The 13,580-nt window shown below is 57.7% G+C and overlaps 1 protein-coding gene across 7 annotated transcripts in view; it reads right to left on the bottom strand.

Annotated features, from left to right (window-relative positions):
* Positions 1-13,580, bottom strand: part of GRM4 (glutamate metabotropic receptor 4) — a 115,775-nt gene that overhangs the window by 37,207 nt on the left and 64,988 nt on the right. For all 7 annotated transcript variants that reach the window (XM_037844502.1, XM_037844501.1, XM_037844503.1 and 4 more), the window contains one exon: positions 1,914-2,049. In XM_037844502.1, coding sequence (XP_037700430.1) covers positions 1,914-2,049 — 136 coding nt within the window. The remainder of the gene's footprint in view (positions 1-1,913; positions 2,050-13,580) is intronic.

Genomic DNA, 13,580 nt, shown 5'->3' with positions numbered 1-13,580 from the left:
AACCACGTCCACACATCAGACTCAACATGCCCCAAACACACTGGGCATTCCTTTCCCTGCTCCTCTGCCACCTTCCTCACCTCAGGGAGGGGCACCCACACTGCTAGTTGCCCTAACCGGAAATCAGGGGGTCATCCAAGACTTTCACCCTCCTAAACGGTACCACTTGGCGGTAATAACCACCTGGGGTCCCGCCATCTCTTGCTGGACTATCACAGTCCTGCTCCCCATCTCCCTGCTCCCCCCACACCCCCACAGCAGAAGAGGTGGGTGAGGTCACGCAGGGCCTGGGAGTGCCCCGAGGAGCTGGGCCTGCAGCCAGGGAAGCCAAGAAGGACGAGGGCACAGGTGGGGAAAGCTGAGGGCCTTGCTGTGAGCCCTGGATTAAAAATGAGAGTGTCCATCAGAGCTGAAGTTGTGCCCCAAAAGCAGAAGGCCTGGGGTGGGGCATATGTGGGTGGAGTGGGATAATTAAGTGGTGCCAGACTGTGAAGTGGGGGCAGAAGTCAGGAAGCAGGGAATGGTGTCCAGAGTGAGGAAACTGAGCTCAGAAGAGGTCTCTCCTGCCTCCAAGATCTGGCTGATCTGTGGGAACACCCAAAGCAAAATTTAGAGGACCCCGTAAGCCTTAAGGGGGTCGGGAGCTGCCTCTGTGACTTTTGCTGCCTGTGACACTATCGTTAGGGTTGGTCGCCTTGGCTTTTGAAAGCTTAGTGATCTTCCAGAACTATCCCCTCCATCCCACCAGGGTCAGGGCAATTTCTGGAGTTCAGGATGGATCTTTACCAACTGGAAATGGAAGTTGAGGAAAACAGATTTGAAAGATTGAGCCCTAGGTTGGGCGCTTGTTAGCAAAGGGGAGGGAGCTGCCTGGGGAGGTGGGAGGGCAGACAGGGCAACCCTGGTGGGTGGGGGAGGCCTGGGGGCCCAGCAGGCTCTGCAGGTGGTGGAGAGCAGCTCTGAGAGGAGGCAGAGAAAGACCACACCTGCTGTCTCACCTTCCTCTGCAAGGGCACGGGAATGCCTCCTCCACCAGACTCAGAGCAGGGGCTGTGTCTCCCTTCTCAGTCTGGGGCTCCCTGCAGGCAGGGCTATGTCCCCTGCCTTGGTCTGCACAATCTCCGAGGCCTGACCCATCTTCACCCTGGCACCTGGTCACAGGGAGGCAGTAGCAAGAAAAAAGGCTGGAGGAAGGCAAGTGGTCATCCCTCAAAGGCACGCAGAGTTGGGCTGGCCCAGTGTCTCTGCGCTACATGGTCCTAGTGCCTGGATTCCACCTGCTCCCATTCTGCAGATGTGGAGACTGAGGCCTAGGGAAGGGACGAGGCTGTCCACAGTGAGTGTGTGCCCAAGCCAGGACTAGAACCCAAGGCTCAGTCCCCTTCTCTCTGCTCTTGGATCTCCAAAGAAAGGAAGGAGGGACTGACAGGTGGCCAACTTTTTAAAGGTGCCTACAGCATGCCAGACCCTGCTCTAAACACTTCATGCATATTCCCGCATTCAGTTCTCACAACAATCAGACAGGCATTATTAGCTCACTTTTTTTAAGCAGAAAAGAGGCCCAGAGATCTTAAGACACTTGCCTGAGGTCACACAGCTAGTAAGAGGTAGAACAGGATTTGAACTCAGGAGGTCTGGCCCCAAGCCCACAGCCTTAGCCCCTTTGCTAAAGCACACTGCTTATTCCTGGTGCGTGGAATGGATGTAGGAAACAGGAAGGGGAAGGAAGAGGATGCCCCATTAGTAGGAGCCTGTGCCTCAGCCTGGGAGGTCTCCCAGCTCACATGCTCAGTCACCCACCCACCCCTCTGGATCCCAGGGTAGGCTCAGACTTGTCTAGGAGGGTCTCCAGCAGGACCCGTGGCTCTCCCCACACTGCCTCCCAGCCCTGCCCCACAGCTGCCTGCCCTCACCTGATGTCATCCTCATTGGCGAAGATGATGACTGCCCTGGCATTCGAGGTCTCCAGGAGGCGCCGGATGATCTTGTCGAATTCTCCCATTTTGGGCTCCCGTGGGATCTTCACCGACTGGGCGATACACACGCCCCCTGCAGGATGGGCACCCATCAGCGGAGGCAGCAGGGGAGTCTGCGTCTCCCACCTCTCCCCGACACACACACTCCAGGAGACCAGGGCCGAGCACTGCCACGGTCGCCCTGGCTGACCCCAGTCCCCAGATCCCCATCTCTGGGCACAGGCTGTGCCGTGAGAACAGCCACACTGGGAATCTCGGCTCTGCCCCTTACCAGCTGGGTGACCCTGGACATGTCACTTGAGCTTACCAGGCCTCAGTTTCCCCGAATATAAAATAGGCTGCTAGAGAGAGGCAGCACAGCCTAGTGTTTAGGAACCAGGCTATCTGGGCTCACAGCTCGGCTCTGCCACTTACTGCTGTGTGACCTCAGGCCAGTTATTGAACCTCTCTGTGCCTCAATTACATCATCTGTAAAGTGGAGACAATAGTACTACCGTCTTCATAAGATTGTTACAAAGATAAAGTGAGTTCTTGTATATAAATACAATGTCTGCACATAGTAAGTGTTCCGTAAAAGTTGGTTATTTTTATTGTAACCACTCCATAAGGTTTTCTGGAGGATTAAATCTGAGAATGAGAGTAAATCACCCACCCTGGGCCATTAGTGCCCCATCCACATCCCCACACTTGTCCTGGAGATCCTGTCCCCAAGGCCCAGTGCCCATCGCCAGGCCTTCTGGTGAGGGCAGCGTGAAGGCTGCTGACTGGTGCTGAAAATCCAGGGCAGCGGTTCTGCAAACCTGGGTACTTAACATCCAGGTTCCTTCCCCGGCGCTCGCAGGCCCCTCGGCGTGTGAGCTGCCCAAGGTCCCACCAGGCCGCCGGCTCAGCAAGAGTGCAGACACTTCAGCCTCTTCCCCACCCACCTTATTTGTGATCAGATTCTCAGCGGGTAGCACAGAAGCCCAGGGAAGGCAACGCTAACAGGAGCACTTCCAGCGGCATGACCGGAGAGGCTCTCTTGGGATCCTCCGGGGGTCCTTGCTGTCACCCTTCCTTCTTAGGGGGTTTCGACACTGCCTACCCAGCTGGGTCCCAGGACAGGACAGAGGCTAGGGCCTGCCTGTTTCTGGAGCTCATTCCCCTGCAAGACCCCTGCCCATCCAACCTGCGGGAACTATCCAGGTACCACGGAAACACAGGCAAGACACGGTGGGGTGGGGCTCAAACCCAGGCTGTGCGACTGAAGCACCTTGGCTGCACTTTTCACACAGCCAGCTCACAGCACACCCAGGGGCAGGTGCAAAAGCATTTGCTGTTTCTGTCACCCACCACATGTGATGCAGAAACTGAGGCTCACAGAAGAGAAATGACTTGCCCAAAAGCAGGCAGTTGCTTGCCCTACTGGGCTCCAGGAGCTGGGGGACCCCAGAGAATGAGACCCACAGCGCCCCTGGTGACACTCAGGGCTCAGTCTAGGGGAAAGCATGAGGCAGTATTCTAAATGGACCCTAACCCTTTACCTAACCCCTCTGGACCCTGCTTGGGACCTTAGCCCAGCCCCACCCCAAACAGGATCCCCTCAGGGCCCAGCCAGCACCTCAAACCAGCCACCTTGCCTGGGCACCCAGCTGCCACCTTCTGAACAGACTTGATGTCTCCATACACTGAAACGTGGGGGTGGGGGTTTGAGGGGCTCACAGTGCAGGGGAAGATGTCCCACCCACCCGTCCCATGAGGGAAATGCCAACTCTCCCGTCTGGGTGTCAGGAATGGCAGCTCTGAGGACCAGGGAGGTTGCAACCAGGGAAGGCTGCCCAGAGGCAGTGACCCTGAGCTGAGCCTCAGAGGGCAGCAGGCGGAAGCAGCCAGGGGAGGAGAGGGCACACGAACTACAGGGAGTAGCTGCTCTGTGCTGGGCACCCGGCTGGGCCCAGGGCCAGGGACACACACACCCCGCTCATCCCCACATTAGCACATCCTCACGCACACACACACACCCCTCCCCAGGAAGCGGAGCCCCTGCCTCCAGCCTGGTCAGCACCCACCTCCCTTTGTCTTCTGCCTCATCCAAGCAGGCCAAGCCCTCAGGTCTCTCCCAAGGCACCAAAGAAGTCCCAAGTACCATAGGACCGCGTGGGTACCCAGAGGCTCCCGGGGAAGAGAGAGGAGAGAAGAAGCGAGGGTCCCAGGAGAGAGAACCAGGGGGGCCCGCCTGCTGCCCACAGCCCGGGCGGGATGCTGATGTTGCTAGGCGGGCGCGCGGCGTCCAGCTAAGCCCCTCCATATGGTTCCGTTCCGGCTGGGAAACGGGCCAACTGCGACGTTTCTCCCCCCAGCTGGGGAGGCAGATGGACAGGAGGGGGAGGCTGGACGGGGTGGAGGGGCGAGGACGAGCCACCTGGCTCCAGGAGGGAGGTGGAGAGCCAGGGCCAGGGGGCAGGCAGAAGGGAAGGAGGCAGGGGACGGAAGTTAATTGCTCCCACACAGGGAGGAACTGTTAGGTTAAGTAATAGTTACGGACGAAGCTCCCTCTGAAAGATTGCATGTGATGGTCCTGCCTGGCCCCTCAGGGGATATGTTGTAGCTTCGTTTTGCCAGTAAAGGAAGAATTAGCTGACAGGGCTTGGGCAGGGAGAGTGTGACTGGGTCACAGGGTACTGCAGGTGCAGGTGTGGTCCACGAGGGGAGGGGCATGGAAGAGTCAGGGGACACCATGGCCCCCAGCCCTTCTGAATGCCCTTGGCGAGCCCCTCACACCACACCCCAGCCCCTGGCCAGCCCTTGGACTGACACCCAGCTGCAGGTGCTGGCTGAAGCTCTGCCATCCTGGCCAAGCCAGTGCCTCCGCTCTCCAGGCTGGGGGCGGGAAGCCACGGACACTCGCCAAGAGCATGTGAACCCTTCAGGGCTGGAGGGGCCTTGGGGACCTCTGGCCCCTGACTGGACTGAGAGCAAGGAGACTGAGACCAGAGAGGGGCAGTGCCTTGCCCAGGGTCACACAGCAGCTGGGACAGAGCCCACCTCCAGATGTGTTCTCAAGACCGCACCATGAGGTTTTAGGATCCAGCCAGCCCCTCGCACTGCTTCCCACCTGCTTGGCCAAGGCATAGGCGGATGCAGGGGTGGTGCTGCCCCAGGCTACCTCACGGTGAGTGTGAGGCTTCTCTGTACCTCCTGCTCCTGGCCCCCATCACCCCTCCTCTCCCAGCACCCACCCTCCACCCCAGCCTCCATCCCAGCCCTGGAGCCAGTGCCCAGACCCAGCTGTGGTGCTCACCTGAGCCTGGCGCAGCTCCAGGCCTTCCCCTTCTCTCCGCACTGTCCTGCCCATCAAAACCTACTTCCCCCTGGCCCCATCCCTCAGGGGTACAGTCTGACCAAGGAGTGTTGATTAGAAGTTTGCAGAACAGGGGGGCTGCATGGAATAAAGCTGAGTACCCTGGTCCCCTACAAGTCAGTAGTCTCCCTCCCCCATAGTCCTCGCCATGGGCCACCAAGACAGGACAGAAGCAGTCAGTGCAGCACTACTGAAACAGCAAAACAGGGAAACAACCTGAATTTTACATCCAAAGAATGGACAGACTGTGGTGTGTTCCTACAATGGAATACTATGTCATTAAGATCAATTAAACAGCTCTCAGGTCTCAACACGACAGAATCTTGAAAACTGAAAAAAGCAAGTTGAAACACGATCTGTCCTATTTATGTAGAATTTAAAGACCCACATACAATAATATTTATACAGACACATACACATACATGTGGAAAAGCGCATGAAGGCAGGAGATTTTGTCTGTCATATTCACTGTGATCTCCCAGGGCCAAAAACTGTACCTGATGCACAGAATGTGCTCAATAAATGTTTGTTGAATGACTAAACGAGGACAGGAAGGGAACCCACCACCTCCAGAATCCTGGTTGCCTTGAGTAGGGTCAGTGGAAGCAAGAAATGGGATTAGGGAGGACTCTACCAGGAGCTTCTACTCAATTCACAATGTTTTATTTCTTTTAAAAATAGAAGAATACACCAAGGTTTACAGCATCATTGTTTATAACGGCTATAAGGTGGAAGCAACTCATGTCCATCAACAGATGAATGTATGCACACAATGGAATATTATTCAGCCATAAAAAGGGAACGAAGTTCTGATGCATGCAACAACATGGATGAACCTTGAAGATAATCATGTTGAGTGAAATAAGCAAGATACAAAAAAGACAAATATTGTATGATCTAGCTTATATGAAACCCTAGAAGAAGCAAATTTCATAGAGACGGATAGTAGATTATGAGTTACCAGAGCTGGGGGGCAGGGGGTAGAGGGAGTTATTGCCTAATGGGTGCAGCTTCTATTCGAGGTAAAGAAAAAGTTGGGGTGATGGATACTGGCAATGATAGAACAATATTGTGCATGTAATTGAGACTACGAAATTGTACACTCATCAGTGATTAAAGTGGGAAATTTTGAGTTGTATATGTACTACAATAAAAAGTTTTTTTTTTAAAAAAAGAAGAAAATATGGCAAAATGTCAATGCTTGGTAAATCCGGATCCCAGAACCCAGCCCAGAAAAAACTTTGAGACACGGTGACAGCAAGGGTGTTCCAGTCCCCGGGCACACCCAGCCTTCCTTTGTTCCTCTGTGAAACAGAACCAGGCAGCCCAGTGTCATCTACAGCACCAGGAGTGGGTCTGGACCCAGAACCGGCTGCCTGCTCCCTCCAATGCCCGCCTGGGGCCACCGCTCTCCTCCCAGCCTTCTGGCTCCTGAAACCTCATCTCCCCTGGGGACAGCTCCCATCTAGCCACTCTCCCCTGGTGTGAGCCAGAACCCTCCAGCCTCCCCCAGGCTCCAAGCAGGGACCCTGACACCACCGTGATCTAGAGACCACTGGGGAAACCTGATTGCAGTGTCCTGTTGTAGCTTGCCATCACTGTGCCCTTTCCATTTGCGGTCTCGTGACCTCTCCCGGTGTGCCCTGGGTCCAGTGTCCGACTCTAACTGCATTCCCCAAGGGCAGGGCAAGTTCGTGCATTCATTCATTCATTCATTCATTCACGTGGAAAGTGCTTGGTTCCCGGCACGGTTGACACTTCTTTGGGAGCCTGTGGTCCAGTAGGGGAAGCAAGGTCAGAAGGGGGGGTGGACAGCCCAAGGGGAAGCACAAGGTGACTGCTCCTGGCCAGCAGGAGCACACAGGTGGCAGAGGAAGGGCCCCAGGGCACCAGGCCCCGCCCTGCACCCTTCCTAGCATTTATTGAGCACCTACAGGCCAGTTTTCAGCACAAGCGAAGCCTTGCCCCTGACCCACATACTATCACCACTTTTCCTTCATGGAGACAACAAATAATGGCTGAGCCCCCATCACAAGCCTGGTGCAGTTTAAAACCCGGGATGCAGCCGTGAGGAGGACACAGCCCCTACTCCCGTACAGCTTATGTCCCAGGTGGGAGCACACGGTCAGCTGTACAAGAAGCAGCTTCTTGGAATCAGTGCAGCGAAGGAAATAAGTAGGGAGGCGTGAAGGAGGGGCTGGGGGCTGCATTACCTCATCTCGTCCAGCTTCGTCCTAGAGGATGGGAGCTCAGGCCGTCAATGGGCCGCGCGGCTTCTACGGCAGGAGGCCAGGTCTGAGCTCTGGTCTGACTTTTCTCTTGGAGCCACTGCCTTGCCTGAGACCCAAGGGACTGAAAGCACTTTGCAACTTGGAAATCCCACCCGCCAGTAAAGGATCACACTAAAATGAACGGCTTTTCCACCCCTCGCTCGTGGCTGTGCCCGCCTGAGCACTGGTGGGCCGGGCAGGCAGGAGAAGGGCCCCCGCAGGAGGATCTGCTTTTGCCCCGGCCCCCGGGCTGCCTTGCTCCTCCTCAGAGCTCCCAGCCACGCCCGGGCTTGAGCAGCCTTCTCGTCCCCTGCCCCACAGTGTCTTCTGCAAACTCACTCTCCCTCCCTCAATCTTCCGCTGAGGCCTTCCTCTGCCAGGCCCAAGGATCAACCTCGGCAAGGAGCGGGGGACGCCCAGGAAGTGGATCAACTGCCAGCAGGTAGCGGGGAGCAGGCAGTGGGGAGCAGGAAGAGACCGGCCCGGGCCCCCCTGAGGACAGGGTGAGTGGGAGGAGCGCCACGTCCACGGCTCCCAGCAGCAGGATTCCTCACCCACTCCCTGTGGCCACAGCACCCATGCGGCTCGCTCCTCCCCAGACCGTCCCCCACACTGGGCTCAGGACCACAGAAGAGAAAAATTCTCCTCCAGAGTCGGGAGCAGCGCAGCAAGGCCTGTTCTCCCGGCCAAAAAGTTGCAGGTGCCAGGTGCCAGAAGAGATGGGCTCCTCTCCTCTCTTTCTCTTTTTCCCCCCTTTTAAACTAAAAAAAGGAGGAAAACAATGAAAAGATGTACCCTAGGAAATCAAGTTGCAAAATCTTTATTACGGCAAAATGTGAAGGTAGCAAATTGCAATGTGGAGACAAAGGGGATTTGGTGACAAAACCCATGGTGGTGGGGGGACAGGTTCCCAGCAGGGGGAAAAAGCATGGAGGGGGCACGACGGAGGCTGGGAGTTACCCCTGGACCTCCATGCCCCACCCCCCTCTCTCAACCACACACACACACAAACACACACACACCAACATGGGGTTCTTTCTCTTCCCCCCGGCCCACTCCCTCTTTTTCTCCCACCCAACAGCCAGGCCCTCAGCAGCCCCCACCAAACCTGCTCTCAGGAAAGGGACCATAAAGAGTCACTCGAGGAGCCAGGGACTACGAAGCTGGTCCTTTACCTAAAGAAACGGAGCTGTAAGGATGGGATTCCAGGCAGCAGAGCTGAACCAGAGGGGTGTTTTGAGGCAGGGATGACATCTAGGCACTGAGTGAATGCCCCCTGGCCCTGCGGCTGCTCCAGCATGAGCAGGGCCTGGGGACCAGTGAGGGTGGGCTCAGAAGGGCCCTATCCTCCGCTGCCCCAACTCCCACCACTCCAGCTGGGCCAGGGCCCCACAGAAGGCCTCTGCTCAGGCTGCTGCTCAGGCCCAGTTCACAGCCACAGCCCTTTCCCCGCAGTGGCGCCTGCTCCTGGCCCCTATTCCCCACCCGCCCACCTCCCCTCCAGTCTCTTTCTAAAGCATCATCCATCGGACACTTGTTCCCTGCCTACAACCCTCGCTGTCTCCCTACTGCCTCGGGACAAAACCCAACTCCTTGGTGTGACACTTGCAGCCTTGTCTCCGCCCCGTGTTTGTAACATCCCACCTGGCCCCAGCCCACTAGGGTCCACCCATTCTGACCACACCTGTTCCTCCAACAGGCCCCCAGGCCTTTGCACAGGCTGCTCCATCAGCAGTGCCCCACCTCGGGCTGGTCAGGTGACCCCTGGCTCCCCCACCCCAGCCCTTCCCTGGCTGGGCTGCCATCATCTCTTCGGTGTCTGTTTCCTCTCCCACGGCCTCCTAGGGCCCAGCACAAATGCTGGATAAACGAGCAACTGAGTGCCCAACTGACGGGGATGGGAGGGGACAGTTTGGGGGGTGGGGAGGCTCTGCAGGAATTTAAGGTGGGCACCTGTGTCTGCTCAAGCTCTCCCAGCTCTGCAGGAAGCCTCCCCGAGCCCACAGCCCACCAGGACCCCCCACTGAGCCACCCCTTGCCCCACTGTGTGCTCAGACATCTGTGTGCACAGGCGTGGAGCACCTGCTCAGTGCCTGGTGCCCACCTCGTGCCAGTCTCTGGTCTGTGATGCTATTCGGTACCTGGCATCTACCCTCGAGGGGCTCACCTGTCTGCCCTGGCCCTACACACACCAACATCTCTCTCAGTCCTGCTTTCTGCTGGAATCTCCACCCAGATGCAAACTCCTTGCCACGAGGATGCAGGAAAATACAGTGCGAAAGAACACACACACAAGAAAGCATAAAACAGCAGGGAAAAAATTGGCTGACCAAGGGCCCAGAGCCTGAAGATAACTGGGACACAGTAGAGGAGGACATGCTGTGGCCCCCAGTCCAGGGAGATAGTGGCTTGGCTGGAGCCAGGAAGGCTGACTGGATGCCAGCTCCACGGCTTCTGGCTGTGTGATGTTGGACCAGTTGCTTAGCCTCTCTGAGCCTCAGGCTTCCCATCTGTAAAATGGGGACAGTCTTAAAGAAAGTCCACCTGGTAGGGTGGTAGGGTCTAATGTGGTGGTATTTGTAAAAGCCTGGGTCAGCCTCCTGGAGGCCAATACCTCTGGGAAGTGGGTGAGCTCTGATGGGTGGGGAACTGCTTGGGCAGGAGCTGGGAGGGACAGGGACCTCATCGCCCAGCCCCAGTCAGGACCCAGGGCTGGCGAGGTCCGTACACCCTGGGACCAAGGAGACCAGGCTCTCCACACCCTCACCACCCTGGTCTCCCCACCCCCCACCCCACATGCACACATGGAAGATACACACCCTCACACCAATCACATACCACACACCACCCAACCTCACACGGAGACACAAAGCCCCACTCACCACCCACAGCCACCACCCGTCCCCATCAGGTATGAACCCAGCCACCATCTCACAGCCTCACAGCCACAAGGATGTGCGCCCGGCCACACACAACCAGTCACTGACACACACATCCACCACCCCACACACTCCCACGGTCACAGCCCATACAGATCCACACAGTCTCATACACCACAGCACCACAACATCCACACACACAGCCTCACGTGACAGCCCTGCTCACCATTTCCACTCCCGCTCAGTCAAGCACAACCATGGGGTGCCAACAAGGAGGCACCCCACTGACCCAGCATACAGCTCACAGGGGCTCTCATCAACCCACACACCTGCACAGAGCACTCCCGGGCCTGTCCCCTTCTTAGCTGAGAAAGGCCTCCTTGCTGAGGAATGCTCCAATTTGCATGAAAGCCTTTCTCACTAAGGCCTCAAGAGGCCCCCTGCCCACCCCACCCCCTTCCAACACCCCCTCATCCCACCTGGGTCTTGCAGAACCTCACAGGCCGTTCCGCCTCCTGGGAGGCACCGGCCAGGGCCACACATAGCACCCTTGTCACCTTCCCTTGGCTAGGGGCTCTACGCTGAGAGGCAGGCAGCCTGGCTGGGGGTGTTGGCAGGCAAGGGTGCAGGGGGTGCAGAGTCTTGGGACTGGAAGGTGGGGGTGTAGCACCTTCCCTCATCCAACCACTATTTATTGAGCAGCCTCAGTGGCCCCACACGTCAAAGCAAAAGTCCTCATCTTTCCTCTGAGCCCCCTCACTTGCTGACTCTCCATTCACGCCCAGCCTTGCCTCTCCAGGACAGGACGGGACGGAGGGGGACGCAGGCAACAGGGAGCTGGCCTGGTGTGACCCAAACAGGCCAAGTCTGGGGCCAAGATCAGGCCCACGTGCCATGTCAATCACCTACTTGCTCCATGATATAAGCCAAATTGCTCAGCCTCTCTGAACCTCCATTTCTGCATCTGTAAAATGGGGTGGCTGTGAGGATTCAGTGAATCACCAGTGGACAGGCCTGGCCCCTGGGAACATATTTTAGGGAGGGGATCGGGCAGGGCAGTGGCAGGGAGAATCAGCACCTGAGCTGAGAACTGCTGTCCCCTCCCCAGGAGGCCAGTGGGCAGTGGTAGCGGCAGCAGATGCGGTGTTCTTTGCTGTATTATTCATGGTGCCCGGCTCAGAGCAGAGGGAAATATGCTGAGTGATCGACCTAATATCTTAACACAAACCCATTTAGGCAAAACACCTTTGAAGCAAGAAAGGCAGGTGAAAAAAAAGGCAAGAAGGAAGCGAGGTGTTTAGAGGCAGATGGTGGCAGTTGGGGACTGGGGAGGGCAGGGCTCTTAGATTAGGTCCAGAAAAGGCAAGGGGGTCTACCCAAGGCTTGCCCAGCAAGTCATGTCTTCCAGCCACCTGTGACTCCGTCTTCAGCCAAGCCTCCAGCCCTGAGGTGGCCTGCAGCGGAGCTCCAGTGACTGGGGCCTTAGCCCTGCCTGCCTGGCTCTGTCCCCCACACACGCTAAGGTCCAGGCCGGGCACCATGGAACGTGCCACTTATGGAACAAGACCCTCAACTCTTCCCCATCTGCCCCCAGCTCTAGTAACACATCTGGGGGCTCTGCTACCCCCTCCCTCAGCCTCACGACTCCCCATTCTACTACAGCCCCAATTCATGAGCCCCCTTGAGGGGGGGCTGTGTCTAGCTCCCCAGTTTCCAGCACAGTGCCAGGTGCACAGTAGAGACTCAGTTAACGAAGGTTGAACTGAGCCTAATTTACAGCCACATTGTCTGCCCAGCCCCTCACCCCAGACATACGCTGGGAAGAAAAGCTGGGTCTGGTGGTGGAGCCCCCCTGTGCAGAGGCAGGGGAATGGGGAAAATGACCTGTGGCCAGCTCCACCCAGGGCAGGGGCCCAGGCTGAGTGGGGCAGGGAGAGGCCAAGGTGTGGGGTCGGAAGCTGGACCTGCAGTTTGGCTGGAGAGGAGCAGGCAGCTGCAGGCCGGGATGAAATATTTAGGAGCCCACATCCCCAGGAAGTGGAAGCTGACAAGCAAAATGAAATGTTGAGATGTAATTACCCAGGGAGTCCAAGCATGCCTCCCCGCTCGCTGCGCACTCAGGCCGCCCCCTCCCCCCTGCCACGAGCAGGCATTGGGTAATGAAGTCCTCCCGGACCCCCTCCCGCACCTGTCCTTGCCTCCCACCTTCAGGCAGGGCAGGGGGAAGGGGTGGCAAAGAGCCCCCGGCTCCGGCTCCTCCAAGCCTACTGCTGTGACGACAGAGCAGCGGGAGAGGCAGAGAGCCGGGGCCAGGGTCAAGCCCTGGCTGCGGAGGGGACCGGGGCAGTCCCTTTCCCCTGCCAGGCCTCAGCTTCCTCAACTGGACAACGGGGCTGCTGAGCCACCCCTAGAGCGTGGCTGGGTCAATGGTGTGAGCAAGCTCCGTAAGCTGGCCCTGAAGGACGGTGGTGGGAAGACAGCAGCCGAGCCAGCGCACCACACCAGGCATTCTTGAGGTGCTGGGACCCGGGTTAGGAGGAGCTGATGGACAAAGGTCAGGGTGGAGGCCCAGACGTGAGTCCAGGGCTGGAGAAACGCTCACTCATCACCCCCCTTCCCCCCCCAAAAAATGGCCCCAAGCTCTCCCAACACCAAATCTCCAAAACCTGGGGACTTGGCCAGGTCTGGGGGTGAGGAGATGGGAACCAGGTTGGGAGGGAAAGGGGTCTGCCTACCTCGATCCTGGGGGCAGCCCTGAGCAGCACCGGGAGGGCATCTGGGGGGGGGGGGAAGGAGCCGGCAAGCTGGGTGCTGCTTAGCAGACCTGTGTCCTTCCTGCATGCTGGAGCGGGCAGAGGGGTTGGTGCCATCTGCTAGTTTTTCTCAACAGGCATTTGGGATGGGACAATTTTTCAGAGGGGGGCTGTCCAGTGTTGCAGTACAAGGGACATGCTGGGAATCTGGGCACCCCACGGGCAGGGTGGGACAGCCCAGAGTTGAGAACCCCTTTCTGATCTAAACCAGAGCCCAGAGAGGAGGTGTAGGCTGCCCGAGGCTGCCACGCACATGCCACTCACAGGCTCTGCCCAGCCCCTCCCCAGGCCAGCCCAGCGGC

This window comes from Choloepus didactylus, chromosome 7 (genome assembly GCF_015220235.1).
Source record: "Choloepus didactylus isolate mChoDid1 chromosome 7, mChoDid1.pri, whole genome shotgun sequence".
Taxonomy (NCBI): Eukaryota; Metazoa; Chordata; class Mammalia; order Pilosa; family Megalonychidae; genus Choloepus; species Choloepus didactylus.
This window is presented reverse-complemented; position numbering and strand designations above follow the sequence as displayed.